Source organism: Cheilinus undulatus, linkage group 8 (assembly GCF_018320785.1).
Source record: "Cheilinus undulatus linkage group 8, ASM1832078v1, whole genome shotgun sequence".
NCBI lineage: Eukaryota > Metazoa > Chordata > Actinopteri > Labriformes > Labridae > Cheilinus > Cheilinus undulatus.
In genome coordinates, this window is record NC_054872.1 from 26,946,700 (window position 1) to 26,973,155 (window position 26,456).

Genomic DNA, 26,456 nt, shown 5'->3' on the forward strand with positions numbered 1-26,456 from the left:
AGAAATTTCGCCCTCACCCTCTATTTTCCTCTCCTCTGAGGCTGTGTGAAAAGCTGGAGGGCAGGAATGACAAAGTTCACACATAAACATGAGACAAATGATGTTGACACAGTGGATCAGCTCAGCTGCCACTTAGTGTGAATACTCTTTGATAGATTTCATAGATAGTTTGAATCATGGCTAGTTTTTCCACCCTTCAAAGCTGTCACTGTCTTCTCCCTCGGCCGCCATCATCTGTCCTGTCAGTGAGGTAAAGCTGCTATATTCAGGTCTATGTATACGAGCCTGGCACCTGTACAAATCAGGCCTGTATTTACACTGCAGCTCCATTTAGAATGCAGAAACATGGAGAGCACTCATTACTCTGAGGTTTAGGCTGTCCGACAGAGGGATGCTGGAAAAAAAAAGATGGATGGAGCAAAGGATGGATGGGTGGGGCGCTGGCTTGGCTCCAATCCCGGCTTTGGATTGGTTGTTGTCTTGGCAACGGCACGTCTGACCTTATTTACCCCCTTGCACACCCCTCGCCGTACACGCGCTCCTTCATTCTCGCCCAGGCACCTCTTTTTCCAAACACTTTTCCTCGTCATTTTTCTCTGCTTGAGAGTGAAAACTCTTCGTGTCGTTTTTTCCCCTCGCGCTCGTCTTTGAAGTATACCCCCCTTTATGCATACAAGGTGAGGGTCATGTCAGGTAACATTTTAGCTGCTGCCATGCTGGTGGTCATACTGAGGCAACATTTTGGCTTGAAATATTTTTGGTCCGGCAGCGAAAATATAAACGAGCCATAGACTGCAAGACTGCAACTCTTGTCCATTTATATTGTGGTAATTTCATACCTCCCATGAAAAGTCACTGGAAAGCTTATTTTAGGATCAGACTAGACCTCACATGGAGAGCGCTGCCTATGCATGACAGAGCGCTGCCACACTGGGAGATGATGGTTTCTGCAGACCTGCAGCCGTATCAAAATGGTTCCGATGGATTGGTTTCCATACTGATGGGTCCTGCGGGCCTCAATTGGGCAATTTTCCTCAGCTCTTGACAGCTGAAGCTATACGTCCTGTTGTGCTGCTGAGTCCAACAGAATGGACAGAGGTGGACCTTTGCCATAACAGGCAGAAAATAGGGTCTGTCTTTACCTTTTAGGGCTCAGAGCAGCAGGTGTGTCATTGTGTGTATATCTGGGTGTTTTATCTGTCAGTAAATTGGTGTGGGTGTATGAGGATGTGTGCTGATCCACACAGTTTGATCACCCTCCCTGTGCCGCTTTGTCTCTCAAGGAAAGGTGCGACCAATCTTGTTCTAGGTGACCTGCATACACCCATACAGTTACCCATGCCTCTGCACAAATCTACATAACCATATGAGCACAAAGCAATAGGTGTGGGACAACTGGCCGACTCATTATAGACTCATGACATCACTGGTGTGACATATCAATATTTTAATTTGAAAAAACACTTTTTCAAATTTCCCTGGCAATTTAACTCTGTGCATCACCACCTCATGACTGCTCAAGGTTGTGTGTTTGAGATGAATGAGGATCACATAAACCGAAACTAATTGGTCAGAGAATTTGACTGCTGGATTGTGTTTAACAGCTGTACAAAGGCATGCCATTCCTATGGGATAGGGCAGAAGAGAGAAAACTGCCTCTAAACTACAGTGATTTGGTCCTTAAACCTGCACTTTACCTTTTGAGAGGCATTTTATATTTTAAACTTGATCAGATATCAGGATGCATTATAAAACAGATGTTGTGCAATATATTAAGTCACTGTATTGAGACGTCATTTTTATCCTGGGTCATATTTTGCATGTTGTATCATGGCCCAAGTATTGTTCATCTAATCATGGCCCAAGACAACCTACAATTTCCACCCTTAAATCAATAAATGTTAAATCAAAATAACTGATATTAAATGTATAAGAGAATGCAAAAAATTCAAACCCCTACTATCACAAATTATGTCGTTTCATTGTGTCATATTGTATAGTATCATATCTTATTGTAATGTCTTTTGTCTCATGACTGTAACACTGGCATGCCTTGAGGCAAGTGTAGGTGTGCCTTAGGAAATTGATTAAACATTATTGCTACAAGAACTAAAGATATAGTAACATGTGTAACTGTGGCTATTTTGCATAGATATGGATATGGTGTGCCTTAAGATTTTAGCTTGATATCAGGTGTGCCTTTAGCAAAAAATTTTAAAACTACAGTCTATGGTAAGGCATTGCTTTGTGTGGTAGTCTATCACGTCTTATCTCATCTTATCTTTTCTCATCTAGTCTTGTCTTGTCTTGTCTGATCTTGACTTATCATCTCTGATCTTGTCTTACCTCGTCTTATCTTGTCTGATCTTGTTTTGTCTTATCTTATCTCATCTTGTCTTGTCTTATTTTGTCTTGTCTTATCTGGTCTTGTGTTGTCTTCTCTTACCTCGTCTGATCTTGTCTTGTCTTATTTCTTTCGTGTCTGGTTTTATCTTGTCTTATCTTGTCATATCTTGTCTTGTCTGATCTCTCCTTGTCTCATCTTGTCTTGCCTCATCTTTTCTTGTCTTATCTGGTCTTGTATTGTCTTCCTTTACCTTATCTTGTCTTATACTGTATTGTCCTGTCTTATCTAATCTGATTTTGTGTTGCTTAATCTTATCTTGTCTTATCTTGTCCTGTCTTACCTCGTCTTGTCTTGTCATATTTTATCTTGTCTTGTGTTATCTTGTCTTGTCCTATCTTGTCTTGTTTTGTCTTGTGTCTTTTCTTGTGTTGCCTAATCTTGTCTTCTCTTGCCTTATCCTGTCTCATGTGGTCTCTATGGAACATTTATCAGCAGTGAGACCCAGGAGAGCCAGAAAAATAAACACCATACCATTTTAAAACTATTCTCAAAAGGGCAACTCTTCATTCTTCTTTTTATTTATTCAAATTTGATTCTTGAGCGAAACTCAAGACCTAAAACAACCATTAAACGAAGCCTTAATCAGCGCTTGGATTTTTTATTTGCAGAAGGTAAAGTAGATATTATTATTATTGGAGATTTACTATAGAGCATGTAAATACATACTATACACTTAAATGCTTACAAAAACTGAATACCAATGCATAAGCAAGTGTCCTTTTTTCTTAAAAATGAAAAATAGATATTGTTTAAGAAAAGAGTCCATTTCTAACTTCTGCAATGACAAAGCTCATTTAAAATGTAAAATTTGCTGAGGCGTGTCATTAGATAGGTGTCGGTCAAAGACTATAACTAAGGACATTTTATCTCCAGCTTTATTTTGTTGTAGTTTTATCAGTGCACGGTACAGTTTTAGTAATCTTTTGGTTTTTTAAACCTTTTTCTTGTTTTAGTTTCACTTAACAGTATTTTTTACATTTTTTTTGTTTTGGTTTTACTATAAAACAGTTGGTTGTATTGTTTAATTTCTTTTTGTATTGTATCATATTTTATCACATTATCATATGTAATTGTATGGTATCACATTGTATCCTATTGTGTCTTACTGTGTGGTATCATATCCCGTGGTAGCGGTGGTGGACTTTGTTTTGTATCTTTTTCACCTTACGAGGACACAGGCATTGGGTTTCTTGGTGGATAGCAAAGGGCATCCCCAAGGAAACTGTTTAGCAAGGTGGTAAGCCACTCAGATCCTAATGCATATTAATACAATGCGTTCGCTCTGAACTGGCCTGTAAAGAAAAGCCATAGACTTAAGTGGATGGAGACGGAAAAGGGTGGATAAAGAAAGAGGAAAGTTCACATTCCATCTGCATATGGAGATTAGGAGTCATAAAAAAGAAAGCAAAAGATCTGGCGTATAGAAGAGATACACTTCCTGCTGACCTTGATGGGTAGCGCGCACACACACTCTGGCATTGGCATACCAAACAGGAAAGAGTAGATAAGGGGAACACGCTGTTGCTCTTAAGACCCTCTTTCCTCTCAGTGAGGAGCGGTTGATCACCGTCTTTAGCCACCGTTTCATGACACTAACAATCAGGGGAGGTGGCGTCTGCAAGGTCTTGAGGGTGTAAGGCTGGATTGGGGGTGGTTAAGGGGATTTTTCGGCCAGCTGGGCAGGCGGGATGGGGAGGTTGGGGGTCCCCAGATGGTCAGAGGTGGGGGGGTGAGGGCCTTGTTTGTGCGCGTTGAGGGGAGTAAGCACCAGGTTAGACACAACATTGGAGTTTGGACTCTGGACTCAGCATGGCTTTGTGTGGGCGTGAAGGGGGGTGCATGGAAAGAGAGGGGATGTCATGGGGAGGGTTGTCCTCATTCTGCTCAGTTTTGCATCCTCGCAGAGAGATTAAGTAGAGGAGAGGAAATGGGGAGACAAAGGTTTCCACTCCTGGTACAAACATTTTTCAAATGGATAAAACAATAAAGTCTCTCTTTTCCCCCTTTGATTATCTGACAGATGATTGAAGCCTATCACTTGTTGAATTCCTTTTATTCCCTCCCCTGAGGGTAGGCAGGGAAACACTGGAGCTTTGGAGACCTTAAGGAACAGTTCCCTTTCTGTGGCCAAACAGTGTTCTCTCTCACCTCCTGGACAGTCTTCAGGCTGTTTTTGCCATAAACATCTTTCATACTTTCCCTCAATTACTCCTCACAGTGCAGTGCTGCTTTCCCATGAAAGGCTCCAAACTCAGGTTTTATTCCCTTACAAACAATGCTAGGTTTCTCACTACGTATGAAATGTAATGGTGCTCTGATGGACTAACATGGTAAAAAGGCTCCTAAATCTTTCCTCTAAAACCTCCTTATCCAGACCAGTGTTAAGAAGTTTAACGAAATAATTGTGATTCCGCAAAGAGTACAAGAGTCTAAGCCTGAATTATGAGTATGTCTCAAATAAAGCTGGAAATAAAGGGTTAGGAACAAAGTGAGCAGGGCCAGACATCAAGCTAATATTTCTTTTAATTTAACATGCTAGCACTAGCAACAAACCCTTAAATGCAGGGCTCAGGGGGTGTTAATCCTTGTTAATACTGTACTCAAGTGTAAGTACAGTTACTCTGGTTAAAATTTACTTGAGTAGAAGTAATAATACTGGTCTATTAATCTACTCAAGTAAGATTAAAAAGTAAGTCATTTAAAATGTGGTCAAAGTACTGAGTAGGTACTTTTGATAACTAAGGGGCTTTCACAGTAAAATGTGAGCTGTCCTTAATGTGCAATAACAAGAAAATATGGATCTTCAACCAGGTTATCTGTTATAAGGTTTGACGTAACCTAAAGTACAATGTAACCGCTTTTTTAGAAGAAAGATGGGATCATTCTCTCACTGATCATCATGTGTTGTGAAAGCGAAACAACTGGTTGTTTTCATGTTGGCAGAAAGCTTGGACCTCCTTGTTGTGGCTTTTAGTGTTTATTTTTTTACTCAGTACTCAATGCTTTTTAAAATGTAATTAACTCATTAAGTGCCGGCCCTTTTATAAAATGGAAAGTGCCTTGTGCCAGCGTTTTAGGCCATTTTGAGTCATCTTTCAAGACCCACAGAATATTTTGTACTATGATTCTGAAAACACCGAATAGCTCAAATGAAAGAAGAATCTCTCTATTTCATCATGGAAAAAAACATTTGTTTGTAGCTTGTTCCATTCTTGATTTATTTTAAGTTGAATAGAGGCTAGTTTCACCAAAAAGACCACTTTTTTTCTAGAAAGCTGAGAAAAATGCATTTTTGTGAAAGAGAGTCTATCAAGTAGAACAGTGATTTGAATGTTATAATTTTGCCTTCAATGACATAAAAGACATCTGAAAATTGTATTACAAATGTTATTTTATTGTAAAATAAATAACAATGCTTCCAGTCTCTGTCATGCCATTCACACTCTGGAACTGGACGGCCTCTACGGGACCCCCCAATACACCCACGTCCTCTCCTGCTTGTTGCTGTATGCATCCAACTGGCAAGAGGCTGCCTTATTACTCCGACGCACGGGGGAGACCTCGCGGCATTCTTTTGCCTCTTGACTGCATAGACGGATGAATTAAAGCGCCGATCGCTGGATTCACTGTCGTTAAGTTCACTGTCAGTTTCAGTGAGTAAGCAATTTCTCAGGCAAAAGTTTAAAGTTTCTTCCAGCGTCTAAGTTAGAACTTTTAGCTTAGATCACCTCCGTAATGATCACTCTGCTCTTTGACCCCTGGGTCTCCACCTCTGATGTTTGATCTACGCCACTTCCGACTGTAGTGTTCTGACTACGTACCCCAGAAGCCCCAAAATTACTCACAAGGAGCATGAGAGTGCCCCCTTGTGCCAGCCACCAAAAAAACACTTTGACGTATATATACGTCTATGGCACTCAAGTGTTGTTTTTTAAATGACGTATACTTCAATGGCACTCAATGAGTTAAGTACAATACTTCACCTAAAATATACTTAAGTTAAAGTATAAGTAGTGATTTAAAAACTGCTCAAATAAGTACTAGTACAAAAAAAGCTACTCAATTACAGTGATTTGAGTAAATGTAATTAGTTACTTTCCACCCCTGCAGAAACCACTGGGGGTATGGCCTCTGTAAGTCGAGGCCAGTCTAGATACCAGCACAAAAACTAAGATATACTGCTATGCAGATGATGCAACTTGCTTCACGCATCTTAGCTAATTTATAAGGAAAACAGAGCTGAGAAATGTCGGAGTAATTATACACAATATGAGAAAATGAAGAGACCAAAATCCAGCGACTGGCATCTCCTGTGGATAATGAATTGTGCCTGTAAACAGTGTTGACCTCTTGGATGCTTCACCCTTTTATTGATTTTATAAATCAATGATGGCCAATATAACTTGGCTTTTTTTTTGTTGAGAAAATAAAAAAAAAACGTACGTTTATCTCAAGTGATTATAGTATAAAGACACCTCTGTCTGGAAGTTCCTGTCACTGCTTAACAGTATTCCTTGCTATCATTACACCATGATGACAAAAGAACACAAGATGATATGCTTTGCAGAGTGCAAATACTGCCCATCACCACAACTAACCATCCCCACTGTGAAGCACAGTGGCGGCAGCATCATGCTGTGGGGATGCTTCTTGGCAGAATTTTTGTTCAAATCTGTTTTCATTCTGAGGTTTTTGTTTGTTTTTTGCTTTTTTTTTTTAATTAAAAAAATATATATATATTGGCCATGATTAATTTATAAAATCAATGAAAGGGTAAAACATCCAAGGGGGTGAATATTTTTATAGGCACTGTACACACTAGTAAAAGTACCACACACAACTCCACTTAAAAAATCCACAAACTCCCTTTAAGGAGAGCTTTTAAATGGTTTATGCTCTCGGAAATGTAGTTTCTTTTTACATCAAATGTGCTCACCATGTTTTCTTGCATTTATCTGTTAAAATAACCTACTTTCCTGCAAAGACCTTTTTGATTAAGGCATTCAAAGCTCCACATCAGTTTAACTAATTTTCAAACTGCATTTAAACCGTGAAGCATTTCTTTCTATTCAAATACGAACAACCAAGAAAGCCATTTCTTAACTCATACAATGTTAAAGAACATACAACCCTGCAAACAGAGTAAATAGAGTTTTCTAATATTCCAAGGCTGATATGAGTCCCTTAGAAATAACTAACAGTTGTTATACAGTTGGTAGTTTGTTAGCAGTTTTTATGTCTAAATCCGTTACAGATAAACTTGAGCAAAATCCCTGCACAGATTTACTGTAACTCATCAAGGAAGTCTGCTATTTGCAGCTATTCTGTATAAAGGATGCAATTTCTGTTGGATTTGAAAGGTCAATCATTATGATGAACAGCTAGATAAGCCAAAGCATGACACCATGAATACTTAAACCATCAGAATGTAAGCCTGTGCCAAAGTGTATATTTTTGTATTCACTGAGAGTAATGATTCACCCATCATCTATTCATCTGTCATTGTGTGCTTAACCTCACCCATCTACACATCCAAAATAAAGAATACCATTTCACAATGTCATCCTCCAAGACATGCTTCCAAGATTCTCCCGCGTCACCAGCAGTGTTACTACTAGAGCCACATCCAAGGCTAAAGCTGTGTCATGCTATGCCCAGCCAAGGCACACTGACCGCAGCGTGCTGTGCCCAGTCAGCGTAGTGACCAGAGTTAACCATCGCCCTGCTGGGATTGGCCACCGAAAGACTGAGGCCTTTCACTAAGCTTTTTTACCTCCCATCATAGCTGCAAGGGCTCAATAGCCTTTGAGTAAAGGGTATTAAACATTCCATGAAAGTGGAACCCACAAACCAGGATTCTAAAAAAGTTGGGACATTGTGTAAAATGTGAATAAAAACAGAAGCTATGCTCAATTGGATACAGCAAAAAATATTTAATGTTCAGACTGATATTAACAAGAATTTTGGAAATGCACATTCTGATTTGATGCCTACATGTTTCAAAAAAGATGGGACTAGAGCATCTACTTTTCTTCTAACAACACCCTATCAGGGTCACTCAAATGTTTGTTGAAGTAGTGAAAGTGGAATTCTTTCCCATTCTTGCTTAATTTACATCTTTAGTTACTCAACAGTGCAAGGTTTCCATTGTCATATTATGCGCTTCATAATGCATTTTCAATGGGTGACGTGTCTGCACTGCATAAAGGTCAGTTGTACCTGCACTCTTTTACTGCAAAGCCATGCTGTTGTAACTTGTGAATGTGGCTTGACATTGTCCTACTGAAATAAGCGATGAGGTTCCTGAAAAAGACATGTTCTGGTTGGAATCCTTTGTTGCTCCAAAACCTTTATTTGCATCTGAGTATTTATGGTGCATTCACAGATGTGCAAGTTACCAGGGGTTCTGAGAAGTCTGCAGTGCATCTGGATGCTGTTCATATATATCTTTTGATTGCATGGTAGACTCTAAACTTGCATTTGTAGATACTGACACTTGCTGTGTTTCCAGAGTGTATAATCCATCACAGAATGAGTTGTATTTTAATGCAGTGTCACCTGAGGAGAAAAAATAGAGGCAGTCAGCATTGGTGTTTAGCCATGCCCCTTCTGTGCAGCAATTTCTCTGAATCCTTTGAGGATATTTTGATGGGGAGATCTCTAAATTCCTTACAGTTGCACATTGAGAAACATTTTTCATCAACCCACTGGACTATTAGCCCACACAGTCTTTCGCAAAGTGGAGGACCTCATGCCATTGTTGACTGTGAATGACTCCGCCTTTCATGAATGCTCATTTTACACCCAGTCATGCTACTATCATCTGTTACCAATGCACCTACTTACCTGTGGAATGTTACAGGTGTTTTTCGAGCATTCCTCAACTTTCCTGGATTTTATTTGTTCCTGTCCCAACTTTTTTGGAACATACTTCAGGCATCAAATTCATTGTGTGTATAAATGATAAAGTCATTATCAGTTTGAATATCACATGTCTGATGTATTCAATTAAATAATGCTTGAAGAGGACCTGCAAATCACTGTTCCAACTTTTTTGGTATCATTGCTATGAGGGTTTGTATGAAGCTAGACTGATATGTAATGTATAGTCCAGTGTCAGCATGATAGTGTTTGATTACAGTAGAATAACATTATCTCTCTATGTTTGTGTGCAATACTTGCATATAGAGCCCAGTTGTGTTTAGTATGCACAGTATGCAGCTGCTGTGCATGATCGAATATCTGTTCTGTATTCCTGAAGCTGTGTTGTGGGATTGTTGCTCCTTTAATTATTCTCTCATATTAAGGATCAAAGGTCTCCGGCAGAGTCAACCCCCTGCATTTCATTATAAGTGCACACATGCACACACCTGCACACAAACGAGCACATGTGAGTATGTTTCTGCGTGCACACATTGGGACGACATGGGTCATGTTCAGTGTTTGAATTTTGAATATGATTTCCTGTAATCATAAAAAGGGTAAATGTTTGCCGTTTCAAGTCATCCATTGAAGAACGCAGCGTGTTATTTTAGATTCGGCTTCTCTGTGAGATTTTTCTTTATCAACTGAGAGCTTGCACCAGTCCTCAGAAGGGTGTCGCTGATCACCCTCTGGCATGAGGGGGAGAGCATGTTTTATTCTCCTCAACTACTTTCATGTCTAAACGCAAGTGTGTGTCTATGTGTGTGCCCTCTCCCCTCTGCTCCATCACAGCACCAAACCAATCCCGTCCTCTGCTTCCAGAGAATTCTCTCCACTGATAGGCTGCTCCATTGCTCTTCTTCTTTTACACCTACAGCTCTCTGGTTCTCCCATGATGCCTCTGTGCTGTCACCAGTCTAGGTGCATGGTTCCTGGCAGGAGGGGAGGATGCTGAGTGTAATTAGGGCGTACCCAGGGCCGGAGAGAGGCAAAGGAAGGAAGGAAAGGAAGGGAAGAGGAAAGATGACAGTTTGACATCAGTCGAGCACACCGTCTCTGTAATTGCTGGCGTGCATATGGTACAGGCCAGGGCTTGTGGGAGAAAAGGGGGTGGGGGTGGGGGGTTATGTAGGATAGAGCCAAGTCAGAAATAGGAAGGAGGGGGAGGGGAGGTGTACTCTCTGAAGCGGTAGATTTGGGATGAGTCTGTGTCACCCAAAAAGTGGTGAAAGATGAGGGAGGAGATCCTGAAGAGGAAAAAGGTGAGGAGGAATGCAGATCGAGAGGAGGAAGGGCGAGAGTGAGGTGAATGACATGTATGGCAGGGGGTGCTGCATGTCGACACAGAACACGCCTGTTATTACACGCACATGCACATTTCCACAGCTGGTGCACCTAAATAAACATTTCAGTGCTTTGGAGAAGCAATGGAGGAACCACAGGTAGAGCCAAGAACACAGCTGCAAATGTGTTTGGCTTATAAGGCTGGGCAGTTAAACATAGTTTAGATTAAATTGCAATATTTGCCTATTAATAAATAAATAAATGCAATATGGACTACTGCAGTTTTTACATCGGTGCACTGCAGTATTTCTTTGATCTGAAATGTGTGTTAAAACGGGAAAATAACGGGAAATAATAGTTTATGATGAATCCATCTAAGGTGTTGGTTATAATAAAGAATGACTGTTGCTTGTGTTTCCTGAAAAATACATAAAATCCCATGGTTAATCACATTTAAGAAAAAAAATCCCAATCGTTCCCAAACCATTCAGCCTTACCGTCTTATGTGCTTTAGTGTTCCCTTAACCAGACAATCGAGTGCCTTTGTTCAGCTGTAATTAGCGCGCGCAGGTAATAGAGCTATCTGACCTGGCCCCACACACTCTTACAGAGACGTTCACAGAAAGAATATCGATCAGGAGAAAGTGTGTGTGTGTCTTGGGCGAGCAATCCAGATCGATGTCGTCCTGTCCCGTTGATAGATTGCCAATTCTGCGCGCTAGCTATTGAGCAGGAAGCAGCTTTGGTGAGACCTGCCCCAGGGTTTCACCTGCTTTCCACACTCACACAAACACACACTCTGTTCCTGGCTTTCTGCTCCATTATCTTACCCTGAAATGTACACTTGCGCGCCAACTCTCTGGTTCAAAGTTAACAGAAAGCACAGATGTCTATTTCAGTGTTACTCTCTTGTCATTTCTCCTCTCATTGCCCCATCCATCTTTGGACCATCTCAGTCTGCTGCCTCCTGTCATCTCTGTTTCATTTCGCCACTTCTATCTCCTCTTCCTCTCTTCCCGCCTACTTAACTTGAGACTACTCGCGCTAGAGTCCGACACCACCCTCCCCTTCCCCTCCCCTCTCCGTTCCACGCTCCTTTTCCCTCCCATGTTCCCCTTCACTGGCTCCCAGCACTCCCTTCTTCCTCTCCTTCGTCTGCTCTGTCACCCCTCTATAAAGACTCCCACTGATGGACCTGAACCTTCTGCCCGAGCCACATTCTGCCCCTCATTTTTTTTTCTCCTGTGCTCCACATGAAGAGGAGACCAATTAAAGCCCCGTCTCTTCTCTTTCTTCCACTCCGTTGTTCTTCTTCTCTCCATGTGTCTGCACTCAGGCTCTCTGGGGTCGCTAATTAAAACTCTTTACTTTCTCCTCTCTTAGTTTTTTCACCTGTTCACTCAACTTTTCTCTTCTTTTGGCGTCCTTATTCATATTTTTAGTTCCACCTGTCTGCTCTAAGCCATCTCAATAGTCTCCTTATTCATCAGTCTTCTTCCATCTTCCTCTTTGGTGTCATGTCACTCTGTCACTCTCACTCCGTCTCTCCATTTGTCACACATTTCCCCTATCGTGTATCTCCCTTGGCTTTGTCCTTTCACGCCGTCATAATTCAAACAAAACTGTATGATCACTTTATGTCTTCCTCTTGTCTTCTCTTTCTTACTATTATCTGGTACATGGGTAACTCTTCATACAGCTGCTGACAGTAAGTTAGGATCTGCAGGCTGAAGGAGCATGCATAATGCAGCTCTTCTGTCCTAATGATGCTGTCTTGTCCGGAGTTGTTGTTATGCCTAAAGCCACTCAACCTTGACTGAAGACCCAGTTGTGCATGTACATGCGCGTCTGCATAAGTAAGCAAACACTTCTATCTCTGTATTGTGTACAGGGAGTCGATTTTATTTAGCACAGAAGCCCCTCAGTGGTCTTCATTAGCATGTAAGGAATTATACTGTCTTCAAATTGGTTGTTTTAGTGTTGTATTTTTGCTTGAACATCCTTTTAAACCCTGCAAATCTTTGCTTTATCACCCTGTGTAATTGTTTGGTACAATATTGATGAACTATCCATCTGCTGTAAGCATCCACAGTCCTCCAGGCATAAAGGAATTATGGGAAATCTGTCATCTGTCTTTTTTCTTTCCCTCTGTGTCTGGGATTAATCACCACCTCTCTATCCCCTTCAGTCATGCATCGCTTTGTGTAATTTTTACATCAAATATTAATGTAGCTGTCTGTCTTCTTCCTTTCCAGGTTAACAGCTGGAGATCTGACAATCCAGGTGAATCTCAGCGACTACCTGGACATTTACTGTCCGTACTACCCGAACAAGGGCGCGGTGGGGGATGGGCAGCCGGAGACACTGGCCCTCTACTTGGTGGGAGAGGCCTTTTTTCAGGGATGTGTGGAGACAAGAAGAGCCATCAAGAGGTGGGAGTGTAACACTCCCTATGCTCCGTTTGGACCTGTGCGCTTCTCAGAGAAGATCCAGAGGTTCACACCCTTCTCCCTGGGGTTTGAGTTCCTGCCAGGACGACACTACTACTACAGCTGTGAGTAGAGGATGTTTGTGTGTGAGTCTGTCTGTGTGCAGTGCCTATAAAAAACATTCACTCCTTTGGAAGTTTTACCCCTTTTATTGATTTCATCAATCAATCAAGGTCAATTTAATTTGCATTTTTAACAAAAAAAACTCTAAAACTGCTCAAGCTCAGACAGATTGCACGAGGATTGGGCGTGATCAGCACTTTTCAAGTCCAGACACAAATTCTCCACCAATCACAACACAGCTCAGTAGCATCAAACTCAGTGGTACACATTAACGGGGGGGGGGGGGTGTCAGAAATATGTAGCTAGAATGTCTCAATCGCCCTCTTGTGGCTGGCTTCATTACAGGTGATAAGTATGTAAGAGATGATAAATTAGGTATATTGCCTGACTGTTTAAAGCTAAAGTTCCATTCATTTCTAAAAGAAATGAAGAAAGCATTTTTACAAGAATATGTTAATTCAACCAAAACATTGATTTTAGTTCAGCTATTTCAATGTCCGACCCTCACAGTGTCTGTCAAGAAAAAGCTGGCCCTTGTGTGAATGGAGTTGATGACCCCTGCTCTACCGTTACAAGCCTTCCAGGGCCAGCTGCCTAGAAGTATCCCCACAGCATGATGCTGCCATCACTGTGCCTCATTGTGGGGATGGTGTATTTGTGGTAATGTGCAGAGTTAGGTGTCCACCAAAATGGTGCATTTTGTCTTATGGCCAAAAAGCACCATTTTGGTCTTATCAGACCAAAGAACTTTCTTCCACTTGACCATGGAGACTCCCACATGCATTGTGGTAAGTTTCCTTCGACAGTTATTGTCATTTTGCCGCTCTCCCTTAAAGCTTTGACTGGTGCAGATCCTGACCAACAGTTGTTGTATGCAGAGTCTCTCCCATCTTAGCTGCTGAAGCTTGTAACTTCTTCAGAGTAGTCATAGGTGTCTTGGTGGCCTCTCTAGCTAGTCTCCTTCTTGCAGGGTTTGTGAGGACAGTCTGACCTAGGTAGATTTACTCATGTGCTATATTCTTTCCATATTCCTTCCATGTCTTGATGATGGATTTCACTGAGCAATGAGTAAATTTGTTTCATGTCAAACACTTTCAGAATAATGGTTAGGATATTTCGTCTGTAAAGAGTCTGTTTTAAGTTTTTTTCTCTTACTGAACTTTGCTGAAGTTATCAAAGATCCAGTCAGTGAATGATGTCCATTATGGGGGCATGTCTGTCAGTAAAGACACTTCCACAAATCCTGCTGTCATATAACCTCGCTTGTCAGTCCACAGATCTCCCTCCTCTCTCCTAGTTCCTTTGACCTCAGTTTAAGAGTTTTATAAGTTCTCCACATGGTGGGTCAGTAAATACTACCAGACATCATTTGAGACTTGAGATGCAGAAAAGGTTGCTCCTCCTCCGCATGCACGCTCTACCCATTGCCCCCCTTGAGCTATGAGTGGTCCACCAAGGAGATATTCAGCTGTAAGGGATGTTTGTAAAAGGAAGAGAGTTCAGAAAATGTCAGAACCTTGATGCTTAGAAATGGTCTGCAAGTTGTTTTTGTGCATTGCATCAGAAAATATCTACTTATCTACTTTTGATATACTTGACAACTCTTGATAGTCAGTCTTTTAGGTAATAGACAATGGACCACACTTAATAGCTACCTAAAAATCTGTGGAAATTTTCTGAAAGAACAAAAAAATCACAAAAATTGGACAAAAATGTCCATGACTATTTCCTTTTGGTCTGAAGATGACACATTCAGGCTCTTCTTTTCCCCAACTTTGAATCAAATACCCAAAATGCTTTGTTGACTATCAAATCCAGGAATAAGCCAACTTTTTTTAACAAAAAAGCTTGAACTTGGTGATGCTGGGGATTTTTGTTCTTTGCAGAATGACTTTAAGCCCTTGGGAAGTTAAACTTCTGTTAAATATTCATGGCTCAGTGACGGAAATCATTCTGGGCTTTGATAGGAGCCAAAATTGAGCAGCATCCTGTCCTTAGGTAACCCTAACTCACGGTGTCATACTATAACAACAAAGATAATGTTGATTATCAGGTTTTATTGTTGATGATAATTGCAAAGCTATTAAGTTATTTCAGATAGATTACGTGCTGTTGCTATGGTAGAATTAATCATTTTTGCTACATGGCAGGCCCAGAGCTCCCTAATTATGCTTATTTTGATACGCCAAACATTATGAGTTTTTGTTATGTACAAGCTGGTGATTTAAAAACTATTTCTGTTAAAAATCAGACAAAGCTTAAAGGGAAATGTAAATGTTTAAAGCTTGTGTTAGTGGCTGCCAGAAGCCTTGTGACTATATCTGTGCACCCCACACAAAGGCTTTGTGGTAGAAAGAGGCATCCTTGGTTTAGATCTCGCTTGTGGCTCCTCTCCTGCATGTTATTCCTTACTTCTTCCATCACCAGTTTTTTTACTCTCGAGATGTCAGTTTTTTAGTATTTCACAGTTTCAGTATTTCACAGTTTCAATCTGATTCTAGGAGTTCTGATTCAATTCAGAATTGATTTTTCAGTCCAAACCAATTCACAAAATATGAAATGTTCACTGTTGATGATGCTGTAGGAGAGCAGGTGTTATGAATAAAAACTGACCATCTTAACTGGTGACTTTTCAGTTGAAAGTGTTAGTGGTTGTTTGTCGTACTTACAACATTATTTAGAATACTTAACATTTTCTGTTATGTCTAAGATGTGCTTAGAAGATATAAATTTAGAGGCTTTTTGTATTTACGATATCTGTAATTAACCCAGATGCATTTAACATACTAGTCACTAATTAACATGGTCACTTGTCAAACTGTACCACTGGTCCACAACATGAAACAGACAATAGAAGATGTTATTTTTATTGTTTATGCCAGTCAGCAGTTGCTGGCTTATTACTTCCACCAAGGAGGTTATGTGATGGAGTGGATTGTTCGTTTGTTAGTTAGTTTGTTAGCAACATAACTCAAAAAGTCATGGACAGATTTTCATGAAATTTTCAGGAAATGTAGAAATGGCATAAGGAAGAACTGATTAGATTTTGGGACTGATCCGGATCACCGTCTGGATCCAGGAATTTTTTAAAGGATTCTGTACTATTGGAAGATAGGGCTAATGGCGGGGGTCTGTGCTATTACCACTTTACACCAGGAGATGGCGGACATGAGTAACTTCAATCCCAGCAGCAGTTTTTGGTGTGTTTCTATTCAAAGTTTTGGAGTTTATAGAGTTTGAAAGGTGCACGCCCGGTCAAGGAGACAAGTCGGAGCGTAACAGTGAGAAAGACAGCGAATTGTAGAGAGAATACTCACAATGCTGGGAGGAATAGAGGAATATTTACCCTCTGCCATGACTACCAGTCATCTGATGAGACCAAGGGTGCTTCCGCCATGACAGTCCACACGTAGTGAAGCCAATGCTTTGCCCCACCGTGTCTCTACCCCACCAGGGTTAGATAGGGCTAATGGCGGAGGTCTGCGCTGTCAGAGTGCTAGTATTCCTCTTACTTTTACTTGGAGTGGATGTGCATGTGTGATGTGAACTCAGGCATATGAACCATTCCTGAAGTAGCCTACATTACTTTAGTTAAGCACACTTACCTGAGATTAAAGAATCCACAGTGAGTCTTAAAACTTTTTCTTCAGGGAAACAGGACAGGCTGATTAACATATGGCTCAGCATAAAGTGTAGACTGTACGTCAGTATGTCAGATACAACCATGTAAACATATCTGACACTGAGAGCTAGTGCTGCTAATGATATGGAGCCACACACCTCCAGCTGCATCTATGTTGGATATGGCACACATAGGCCTTTCAGACTGGCAGAGCTCAGTGCCGGTTCAGGAACCTAATTTTGAACCAGCCGACACACACAAAAAAGAAAATAGGTTTCCAACCTGAAAAATTGTTCCTCAGTTGGAACCAAGACAAAGTTGGTTATTCCTCGATGAAATGTGACATCATCAGTGGGCGTGTCATATTAAGGCGAGAGAAAAATGGAGAAAAAGTGGTCTGGTGAGGAGACAATACGTTTGGTTGTGATCTGAGCAACTGGAGAGTAGCACAAGGATGAGCAAGTTATATGCATAGTGCTGGTGTTGGGCAAAAACCTTGCATCTCCAAAATCACCACTTTTAGGGAATGAAACGAAACATTGTATTTTTCAATTAACATAACCCTGAATGGTCATAGTCAGCAGCTTTTTGTGACTTTGATTTATGAAAAAATATTAAATAATAAAAAACAGAGATATGAGGTTTTGGCCAGACGCCAGCGATTGATCACATTGTCTGACACCTACCCTGCAGCAGTAAGTTTTAGGCATAAAGAATTGATACATAGGAAAAAGCCCATTCCTATGCTGATGATCTTGCTCTTTTTTGTTGCTCATAAAGAGACGTCAGTATTAATTTCAGTGTTTTTTATGACCAGATGAAAGCTCCTCACAGGAGCTTTAAGTTTATTAGGTGTCAGCTGTGTCCAGCCTTCTCTACATTAAGAAAGCAAAGCAGCTTCAGCCAGTCTGTTTTTATGAGGCCTTGAGTGTTGGTGAACTGCAGCTTATAGTATTAACATTTTCCATAAATTCCAGGTGAATGACATTAATTTGATGTTTTCTGAAACATGTAGGCTGTTACATTACCATTCCTCTCTCCTGTGCTCCTCTCCCCTCACTCATTTATTTCAAACCAGTGGAGGGAAAAAACGGAGGGAGAGTCAGAAGATGGCTTAGCGGCTGTAAAATCAGTTAAATCTGTTTTTTCTCCACTTTTTTACAACTCCAGGTTTCACTCCAACAGGAGGGGGAGGACGTGAAACAAGACAGAGAAGGAGAAAGTCGAGCAAAAGCACAGTTTGGAACCAACAACAAAGAGATAGAGAGAGTGACCTGCAAATTGTAGGAGGAAGAAATTAAGATCAATACACAAGAGCAAGGAGGGGGAGAAGGGGAGCAGACAGAGGTAGAGAAGTGTGGAGGAGTGACAGAAAGAGAAAGAGGCAACGATGGACACAGTCTGACAGTACAGGAAGAGGGGGAGGTCAGGGGTGGGATGAGAGGAATCTGCTGAAAAGAAAAGGGAGAGCAACAAAAGGGATGGATGAGACGAAGGGAAAGAAAGAATCTTTACATAAATTACTGTTGCAGTCCGGGTGACAATGGAGCATTGTGAGGGCATGAGAGAGTGGTTTTTACACACACGCTAACACACATGCATACATGTACACACACAAACACACACTGGGCTATTGTGGCCACTCAGGCCGGTTCAGAGAAAAGCAACAATGGGTGCCCCCCTCTTGGTCGAGCCACATCGGGAGCAGAGCGATTGTGTGTGTTTAGTCCACATCAAAGATAAGGCGTAAAGTTGGTCCAAATGTCTGCCTCTGGGGTGTGTGTAGTGGAACGGCCCGCAGCACCAGAGACACAATAATGGCATTAGAACAGTACAATGGTATTAGAAACACTAATGGCATTAGTTGGCTCAGTGTTTCTCTGTGGCTCACAGACTCTGACACTGACAGTGAACTGTCTCTGGCTCAGCATGTGTGAATCCCAGCAAACAGGAAACACCTTCACTTCCTGTGAGAGTCAGCTGATCCTAACAGGGAAACACCGAAGGGATGTTATTATGACCCAAAGAGCCCAACTTAACAAAAGTAAACAAAACTTCTTCACTTCTTGACAACATGAAATATTCAGCTACAAGTTAATGAAAGTCTATAAACCAGTTTAACAACCCATATGGGCTTAATCCAAAGAAACAAACAAATCTGGAGTAGAGACTAGATTTAAAATACTCCACCTAAGTCTCCAAACAACACTATGATGTTATGTGAAACACTTTGCCTTTTATTTTATCTGCAAGCTAGGAATATTCAGGAATTATGGGATCATGGTGTTGATAATGAAAGGACTGTTGAGCTTGGAAAGTGGCTAAGTCTTAAGATCAAAATCCATAACTTGCAACCAGTTTAAAATGTATTCAGGTCAAACAAGACTTTATTTATCAGTTTATTTTGCTTGATGAAATTACAGAGAAAGTCAACAAGAAGACATCACCTGAGTGGGGGACATCATTGACCTCAGTGACATTTGTGTTGATATTGCAATCTTGCTCAAGTAATAAATTAGCTGGATGCTGTGTCTCCAAAGCCTATCAGCATGTAATTAGATTGCCCTGTGACGCTTTTGTTGTCAAGGTTTATGTGTTTCAAACTTTTCATTATTTCTGTATTGAAGCACTTAAATTTTTTGAATGTACTTTGGGATTGATGTTTTTCCTGAGTTTGGAGCTCATATCTCCTTTAGAAAATGTTTTATTTCTTTTCAGACATCTTTTCTTATTTTGGAAAATCAAGGCTCTCCATATAAAAATGTATTTTTCAAAAGCCTAACGAAGGATGGCACAGGGTGTCTCTTAAAACACTGAAATGTTTGTTCACTGTGTATGTTTACCAGGGGGTTCAGGTTTTCACATTACACTAGTGTAAGATTAATAATGGACCACGATTTTCTTCTCAAAAATCCTGCTAGTACTCACTCAGCCAGCACTTGGATCTTGGGTAAGGGTAGAGAAACTACTAATTTTACCCTTCATGAATGTAGAAAAAGTCACAGAAAGCAAAAATAGAAAAGCAATAAGCAAAAAACATTCTTTAAAGGAATATTAACCAATTTTGAAAATGTGTGAAAATCCACACATATCGACAGATTTTGAAAGATTTTCTCTTTACAGTGTGTGGTGTCCAATGAGATGACCAACACAGCAAAAGATTTTTAAAATCTTAACCAATTTTTTTTAACGTGAGATGACAGATTTTCCAGTTTTGTCTAGTGTGGTGTAGCACAATAGAGCACACCACTAACAGATTCTGTTCAGACTGCCACACTCTCAGCCTTGTCTCGTCTCTGGAAACGCCAAATCTTGCATTGTCAAACGTGATTTTAGAGTGAAAAAGTTTCTGTGGTTAGCTGTTAGCTACATGCTAAGTTCATTACAGCTGCCATTCCAGTCAGTGTTAGTTCCTCTGTGGTCCGTTTTACATACAGGTTGAATACTTGCTTTATTGCCACAAATCAACAAGTTTCTTCTCGATTTCTGCCATCCATTGCTTCCCGATTACCAGACTCGTCTGTGGCGCTGCTATCATTGCCATGGCTGTGTTTTTGTTTTACTTCCTACTTCAGCCAGCCTGCTTTCTGATTGGTTATCATGTCACAGTTCTGCTCATGTCTGCTTGGCTGTCCTCTATTGAACATGTTTGATATTTACGATCTTGGGTAAATACTCTTAACACACTACAGGATAGTCTGGCAGTATAATCCTGTGAAGCATCCAATAATCTGACCTTCACCTGCTTTGGTCAGAAAGAAGGATTCAGCCCAACAATCGGCTCCACTTAGCAGATTTATTCACCAACATTAAAAGTCTCCATTCTCAAATGAAGCTTGTAGCTAGCTGTCAGCGACCTGCTACGTCCATTATGGTCACCATACCAGTCCATCCCCTCCCTTTTTGCAGTTCCCTTGTTTTTCAAAATTCCTCTTGAGCTATAAATGGTGCACCATGCATTGAAGAAGGAGAATTACAACAGTAGTACTTTTAACAAGGTGAGGGCTTGTGTTGGATTTTGATCTTTGATTTTACTGGAATAGTTCAGAAATAGTTATTTAAAAGGGGACACATTTGTCTATTCACTTATTTAATTCATTCATTCTTGACCTTTGGCAGTAAGGGGGGCTCTTTGAACCCTCTGAATCACCCTGGCTATGGGTTTAAACTTTATGCTTTAATTTTACAGTTACCAAGGCAGTGTTTGTTCTTCAGTCACCTCATTTCCTGATTGGCTATTGTTCCCTTTCACATAACAATTCACAGAGTGGCCGTCCTCCATGCTTTCCACCACGAAAGAGGGTTCCAGATAGTAAATATTGGCACACACGTTTAATATCTAAGATTTCAGACCGGAGCAGCTCTGATCATAAAAGGAGGAAAATCTGTCGTGATAATCTTAAGAACTACTGAATAATCGGGCTTTTGCTGACTTTGGTTGGAACGGAGGAATCATGCCCAAAATTTGCCTGATTATCTTGAAGTGAGTACCCCGCTTAAGGTGACCTTGGGTAAGATGTGTTGCGTTTATCATTCATGATTTGCAGAGTTAAAGTGTCCGATAGCATGTGTTGTATAATTAAACGATTGTTTGTGTTTACAGATTTATATTTATCTCCAAATCTGACATGTGCTGCCACATGTTGAAGATATTTTTGTTTTTTTATGTTTTGTCCTTGTGAGATGAGCCCTTTCAGCCACCATAGATAGCGCCTTATCACATCGTCCCTCTGTTATTCTGTACTGTATCTTATCTGCAAAATTAGAGATACAAAGTGAGACAGACTGAGTGCGATCATGCACTCAGCTTGTGCAGAGGGTCCCTGTTGAGTAAGCAGCTGTTTGTGAATATTTCTAATATAGAGCTTTTAAACTGCCATTTCCGGGCAGATTTGTTTTATTAAAGCAATACCACACTGACAGGTAATCCAGCTGATGTTTGCTTGTTGTCCCATGTGAGCCGTGATCGGTATTGATATCAGAGCAGTTTCAGACTTTTATGGCTGCACTCTCTATTCTGTGTTTTATTGTTTTTATTTAGTTGTACAGATAAGTATGATGTATGTAGGTTTCTGTGACACACGGATATGATGCAATTCTTTATACTCATATCATGCACTGCATGAGGCATTGAGGTGATGGAAACAGGAAAATATCCACTGTTCATGTCATAAAGTTCTTCAAAAGTACCAGGAGAGTTCTCAAAAAGTAGATTAGATGGAAGATCTTATTGAGTTTATACAAATTTCTCTTTTATTTGACATGTTAGCATTTTGCAGCTTTTTTAATCTCTGTCTTTCTTTTTGTTCTCTCCAGCTCTGCCCACAGATGAAGGCCCTCCTCTGCCATGTATGAAGTTACGTGTCACTGTGTGCTGCGAGCCTAGTGAGTACACTCGTCTTTTCATCTGTTCTTTCTTTCATGCTTCCCCCTTTTTCACACCGAGAGACTCCTCTCTCTGCCTCTCTCATCTCTACTATCAAGGCTGTGTAGCATGATGTTTAGAATGCTTTTCATCCTCACTACTACTCCTTCTGTTTTCTGCTCTCTTTATGAACAACTCTGATATATTGACCTTCTAGTTCTTTCAATGAAACTAAATTTATCTCCTCTCTATATATTTGCATTATCTATAGCCTTGTAAAATCAGACTCACTCAAAAAAAATTTTCATTTTATTTTACAAAGAAGCTGCTTTCCTCTGAAATAAAACTCAGGGCGCAGAACTCTGACGTGGTAGCGTAATAATATCATGCTACCATATTCCATGTTTGTCACTCGAACAAACAGTTCACCTATTACACTGACAGTTTTCAACACCTTGAAATAAATTAGCATCAGAAAAGAAAACTGATGGTGGAAATTTGGAGCGGGGTCTGGCTGCAGACCGCGGATCTCAGATGCCTCAACTTGCAGACCCCTACGGTGAGACACCACATCTATCAGAACAGAAGTGACGTAATTCTGGGGTACATTTTAGAATTTTTTTTTTGTTTTAACTCTTACAGTCTGGCTGTTAAATTCATGACATAACCATATTAATACATAAAACAGAAAAGAAGATCTGATGTCTAAGAAAGGATTAAATTATGCAGAGAACTGTTTTAAAAGTAGTTTAGCAAATTTGTCCTGCTTTAGCTTTGTTAGCATCAGCTAAAGCTAACATAGCTTTGCTAGGTACAAAGTTAACATGGCTATATCAGCCACTGTAGCTACGTTAGCTTTAGCTTAAGTTAACAAAGCTAAAGTGAGCCATAACTACTTCTACAATGGGTCTAGCATAGCAAACAAAGCATAATCTAACATAGCCAGATTTACTTTAGCTAAGTTAGTTATGTAGCTGCATAACCAAGGTAGCTAATGTAGCTTTATTAGCTTTAGATTTAGATACCTAACTACTAGTTACATAACCTACATTGCTTACAGAGCCAGCTCAACTTCACTAGCTTTAGATTTTATTGTTAGCTACATACCTATGAAATCTAAGTGGATAAAGTAGCTTTGTTAGCTTTATCCTTAGCTATGCCAGCTATGTAGCTGCGTTATCTAAGTAGCTGATGTAGTTTTGTTAATATTATCCTTAGCTATATCAGCTATGTAGCTATGTTATCTAAGTAGCTAATTTGGTTTTGCTAGCATTATCCTTTGCTACATTAGTGTAGGAGTGTTTTTATAGAGGACAAGCTTTTCTTTTTACTGTAGGCAGACTTTTTATTCAACCTTAATGAACATTTTGTAATTAGGTTGTGCAGGTCAGGTTTTTGACTTTTTACTTTTGGTAACCTAACCCTTAGCTCAACTGTAACATGGTACCTTTAGATTGCAAGCATGTCAGCTAAAGTAAGCATCAGCTGATTGCTAGCACATTACTCGCAATGGCAGCACATTTCAATTGAGCATAAAAATAAGGCTAAATAAGTTCAGTTTCTTTTAGGGAATAAAATAAAAAATAATGTTAAAAGAATTTCAAGGTGGCTTCAAATAGCTGTCAAATCTATGATAATTCACTAACGACCTAGAAGAAGAAAAAAGACGAGGTTAAACCACTGTCACTTCCAGTAAGGACAAAACAGCAGTGTGCAATCTGGGACAGCACTACCCTGTTGAGAGAAGTCTTTTGTGGGCTACTGCTTGAAAGTATATGCTACTACAGTCAAGTAAACCTACAGAAGTGTGCCATTTGGAACACACCTAGCTACATTTATTCAACAGCTAATGCTAGCAGTCGAGCACTTCATCCATAATATAATGTTAGTTAACACTACATTAGCTCCTAACAGTGTTATCTTATTTGTTCCAAAATTGAATGATGTTAAAATCCTTTCCTTTTGTTATCTATAAAACTACTTAATGGTTATTTAGTTTCCGGTGACTTCCTGTCTGATGTTGTGAAGAATTATTAGGAGGCAGCAGCCATCTGTAGTTGACTTTATGAACACAACTCGACTCAACATAACACATGACAGACGTACTCGACTGCTGACTAACTTGTCGCAGAGTCTAAGTCCCATCTTGTAACATCACTTCTTGTGTTGACATCACTTATGTACCCTTTCGCCTTTTACTGCACAAAATAGTGCTTTTAAATTGTATCACAATAACGAGGGAATATGTAAGGATTTTAAATGTATTTTTAATTGGCAATTAATTGCAGAAGATCTCAGGTGACAAGGAGTAATGCAAATGTTTGTCATTTATCTAGTTACTTTTAGCTGTGAGTCAGTAATGCAATGCACTGCTTTTTTGAGAAAGTCACTAGTAATGTGTAATGGGTTAGTTATTTGAGTAACTACCCCAACACTGCATATCATTTAAGGTGCAATGATTGATAATTATTGGTAATCATTTGAATATGGTGAACTGGTTCAAGGTGTTTTGGAGAACAAGTTACTTCCTAAGCACACCTCCCTCTTCTCCCCTCACCCCTCCTTTAGCTCTCTCTTCTTTTTTTTCTAAACTCCTTGTCCCCCTCATTCTCCCACTCTCCATCTCTCCGTCCCTCTGTGAAATTCCCAGCGTTGATCTAATCCAGAGTGCGCCTGGAGTAATGTTAGTCTTCCAGTCCAGTGAGCTGCCCATTCCGGTTGGGAATGTTGCCCAGTCACTGTGGGAATCCCTGTACAGTTGTTGGTGTGTCTGTGTGAGTGTGAGCATTTCTACGTCTATGACTGTTTTTCTTTTTTTATATCCTTTTTACTGAGCACTTTGTGTTTTTGTGCGTTTATGCATGAGTGTATGGGCCTTTTCTGGAGGTTGCATTTGTACAACTGTGTTTGTGACCTCATGTGCGTGTCTGAGACGTCTGTCCCAGTTCCCATCCCAGTGCTATCCGCAGGGGGGCTTGTCGTGCCATCCCAGGCTGAACACAGAAAAACCAGCCATGAGGGTTGTGTATGAGACCCATTCATGGCATGTTTTCTAACAAACACCTGCTATTATGGCCGCCTTGATTAAATTTATGGAGCAAAGTGGGGAGAAATATTAAAAACCGGAACAAAAAAAGTGCTCCATCCGTCTCGAATGAATTCCTAAATGCCAGCACTGTTCTAGCGAGAGACGGGGACTAATTTGCTGCGCTATTACCACAGTGAAGGCTGATGACTTTTTTTATATGTTAATTATCCTGCTGTCATTAATTAGAAATACAGCAGATAGTTGCTCAGCGAGGAAATGCTAATGTCGTCTTGACCTTCTGACAGAATTCCCTGATCAGCTCATCGGAGCCAGAAATAATCAAATATCTGAAATCACCTGGATATACCAGACTGTAGACACACACACTTGACTTTACTGTTAAAGCCCATTACCTCACATTAGTAACAGTTCTACCTACAAAGACACACAATCTCCCATCTACTGTCTCCCTTTCTTGTGCTTTTTCTCCCCCTCTCATCCTGTTCTTTAACCAAAACTAATCCCAACTAAATTTGAGGATCTCTCTGTCCTTGTCTGTTTTTTCTTTCTCTCTTTTTTTAGTCTTCTGTCCTTCCTGAAGTGGCACTAATCCTCCCCTTCTCTCTGTCTCCTCAGCTCTCTCCTCCCTTCCTCATTTTTTATGATCTTTCGCTACTGGAGCAAAACTAATCTAGGTGCCATCCACGACACTATTCCCCAAGAGTCTTCTACCTTCCCTGTGTCCTCTCTATCTCTATCGTTGTATTTCCATATCTACAATACGCTTTATTCACCTCTCTTCTGTTTATCCGCTTCATCTCTGTCCTGCGCACGCTGTGCGGTGAGTGCGTTGGGATGTGGATGTGGATGAGGCCAGAGAGAGAAGCGAGGGAATGAGATGGATGAGGTGAGAGGAGGAGATGAAGGAGAGTTGGAGGGTCTTCCTCTCTCTCTCTGTCTCTGACTGTCCATTAGTGGCGGTTTACCACAGCTGCTGTTGTGTTGTTCCCTGTGGTAACACCTCACATACTCACTGGTTCCTTCCTGCTCAGGTTGCCTTTCATCTGACAGGTAGCATGGCAGCAGGGCCAGTGTGTATGATGATGTGTGTGTGGCCATTGGTGATGGCAGCTTCTGTTGTCCTTCAGCTATGTCTCCTCTCTTGTCTCAACTTCAAAACACGCACTTCCCACTCTTAACTGCTTTTCCCCGTGGAAGATGCCCATGTGATTAGAGGTCGCTCCACGAGGGGATACTCTGTTGTAGCTCTTTGA

General features: G+C 40.6%; 1 protein-coding gene across 1 annotated transcript in view; it reads left to right on the forward strand.

The window, feature by feature from the left end:
• The window catches only part of si:dkey-246i14.3 (ephrin A4), a 66,837-nt gene that overhangs the window by 25,929 nt on the left and 14,452 nt on the right, over window positions 1-26,456 (forward strand). Inside the window, exons 2-3 of the mRNA XM_041792497.1 lie at window positions 12,871-13,169; window positions 22,106-22,174. Of these exons, the coding sequence (XP_041648431.1) occupies window positions 12,871-13,169; window positions 22,106-22,174 (368 nt within the window). The remainder of the gene's footprint in view (window positions 1-12,870; window positions 13,170-22,105; window positions 22,175-26,456) is intronic.